Source organism: Lepisma saccharinum, chromosome 25 (genome assembly GCF_977018435.1).
Source record: "Lepisma saccharinum chromosome 25, izLepSacc3.1, whole genome shotgun sequence".
Taxonomy (NCBI): domain Eukaryota; kingdom Metazoa; phylum Arthropoda; class Insecta; order Zygentoma; family Lepismatidae; genus Lepisma; species Lepisma saccharinum.
In genome coordinates this window covers 49,643,922-49,646,350 of record NC_139253.1, presented here as the reverse complement: position 1 = coordinate 49,646,350, position 2,429 = coordinate 49,643,922, and the positions used below count along the sequence as shown (strand labels likewise).

The 2,429-nt window shown below is 40.9% G+C and overlaps 1 protein-coding gene across 1 annotated transcript; it reads left to right on the top strand.

The window, feature by feature from the left end:
• Nucleotides 1-282: 282 nt before the first annotated feature.
• Nucleotides 283-1,599, top strand: LOC145978775 (uncharacterized protein F54H12.2-like). The gene has a single exon (XM_083111591.1). The coding sequence runs from the start codon at nucleotides 283-285 to the stop codon at nucleotides 1,597-1,599; it is 1,317 nt and encodes a 438-aa protein (XP_082967717.1).
• The last annotated feature ends 830 nt before the right edge of the window (nucleotides 1,600-2,429 follow it).

Genomic DNA, 2,429 nt, shown 5'->3' with positions numbered 1-2,429 from the left:
AGGCGCTAAAACTTTAGGAAAACAAGCACTGACAACTGGGATGCAAGTAGTTGGGGATGTGCTGGAAAAGAAGCCGGTAAAGCATTCTATTAGAACTCGGTTAGGCGAAGCAGGAGAAACATTGAGAGGCAAGGCAGAACAAAAAATTTCTCAACTTCTCTCTGGTAGCGGAAAAAGAAAACGGAAGGCTGCAACTATAAAATTTGGCATCCCTCTAGTACCTTCTCAGTCGAAAAAGAGAAGGCGTAGGGGAAACAGAGATATTTTCGATAGCTAACCACCATGTCGTTCTTACATCCTGGCTCCTGTGATTGTACAAACTCGGAACTTGATTTGTTTACGATTCCACTCACTCAGACAAGTATAGAGAATTCAGCATTAGTTGAATATCGCCCACTTTCAACGCTAACTTCAGATTCCCCAATCGAATTTTCAGTAGTTGGGGGCGGCGATGAATATTTGGACCCTTCGCACGTTTATTTGAATGTGAGATGTAAAATTACTAAACCGGATGGAGCAAATTTGGCTGCAGATAACTTGGTTTCCCCCGTGAACAATTTTCTACATTCACTCTTTTCTCAAGTTGACGTAATGTTGAACGACAAATTGATTTCATCCTCCTCTGGATCATATGCCTACCGTGCTTACATTGAAACTTTATTGAATTACTCGAACGAAGCTAAAAAATCACACCTCACTGCCTCTCTCTGGTATCGCGATACTCCTGGAAAACTAGAAAATCTAACAGAAAACAAAGGAATTGAGAAACGCATGTCTTTTGCATTAGGTAGCCGTAGTTTCGAAATGTATGGTCGCCTTCATACAGATATTACCTCTCAGCCCTGCCTTCTAATGAACAAAGTGTCTATGCGAGTTAAATTGCACAGAACAAGCGATGCGTTTGCTTTAATAACCAGTGGGAATTCAGAATATCGAGTTCAGTTACAAGATGTCTCCTTATTTGTTCGCCGTGTGACAATTAGCCCTCATGTAGGCTTAGCTCACAGTGAAGCCCTTGAAAAAGCAACAGCAAAGTACCCTATAACACGAGTAGAAGTAAAATCAATCACACTGCCTCAAAATATCACTTCCTACAATCTGGATAACATCTTTTTAGGTACAGTACCTAAACGTATCATAGTAGGATTCGTATCGAATAGCTCTTTCAATGGTAGATTTGACTCTAACCTTTTCAACTTTCAGCATTTCAATCTTAGTTCGCTTCAGTTTCAAATTGGAAATAAGTCTATCCCAAGTCAGCCTCTGGCACTCAATTTTAGTGACAAAAATATCGTTCAAGCATATTACTCATTATTCTCGGGTACTTCTCTTTATTTTTCTGATAGTGGGAACGGTATATCGCGTGAGGACTACGATAATGGGTTTGCCCTGTATGCCTTTATTCTTTCACCTACCATGGAAATCGATTCCACTTGGGACTTAATTCGCGACAGTAGTGTGACATTAAAGGCCTCTTTTGCTTTGCCACTCCCCTCCTCAGTCACTGTGTTATTTATGGAGAATTTGATTCGCTGGTACAAATTGACAAGAACCGCGGCATATATACTGATTATAGCAAATAAGCCTTCAGTTGAGTGACTGTCAGTCAAAAGTAGGATCACAATATGAGAGCCGTTATTGATTTTATAGGATTTCGAGATAATCAAGGAAAATATATTCCAAAAGAAATAGTTGTTGTGGATCCAGATTCTAATTGTTTGCAATCATGGGTATTTAAACCACCGTGCGCATGGGATGATCTCGATATCAGAATACAAAATGAAAATTTATGGGATACTCAAAATGTGCACGGCCTCTCTTGGCAAGCTGGAGAAGTGAATTTTAGCAATATGTCTACTATTTTATCATGCTGTACCGAAAATGCCTCGCCATTTATTCCTTTGGCACAGAAAAGTGCCATTTCCTTTCTACCTTACTTCAACGCACTGTGATTAACTTGGAGCAGCTTGGATGCCCTAAATCAGCTCTACTAAGTTTCCCTGCCTATACCTGCTGTGAGAAGAACCACCGCCTGAGAAAAATAGCTTGTGCTCTGAGAAACGCGCACCTGTACGGTCAGTTTCTACACCACTACAGTTTCATTCAGCACGTTGTACCTGCATGTGCCTCAACCCAAGACGAGAACAACTCGACATCAGACTGCAAATAAGGCAGCATCTCGTCGTCAGACGAGAACTTATATTCATTGAATTCGGCTGTAAAATGGATACCATAAGCATTGCCATGACAGTACATCAAGACAGTGTTCTATCTGAAAGCTTCGTTGGAGTGTTTGCAGACAATACGTTACCGAAAAATATCAAGCTTCCAGCTTCCCTGATTATCAATACAGACAGAGATTCGGGGCCTGGAATACATTGGACTGCCCTGTACATTGATTCGAATTGCCACGGAACATACTTTGACAG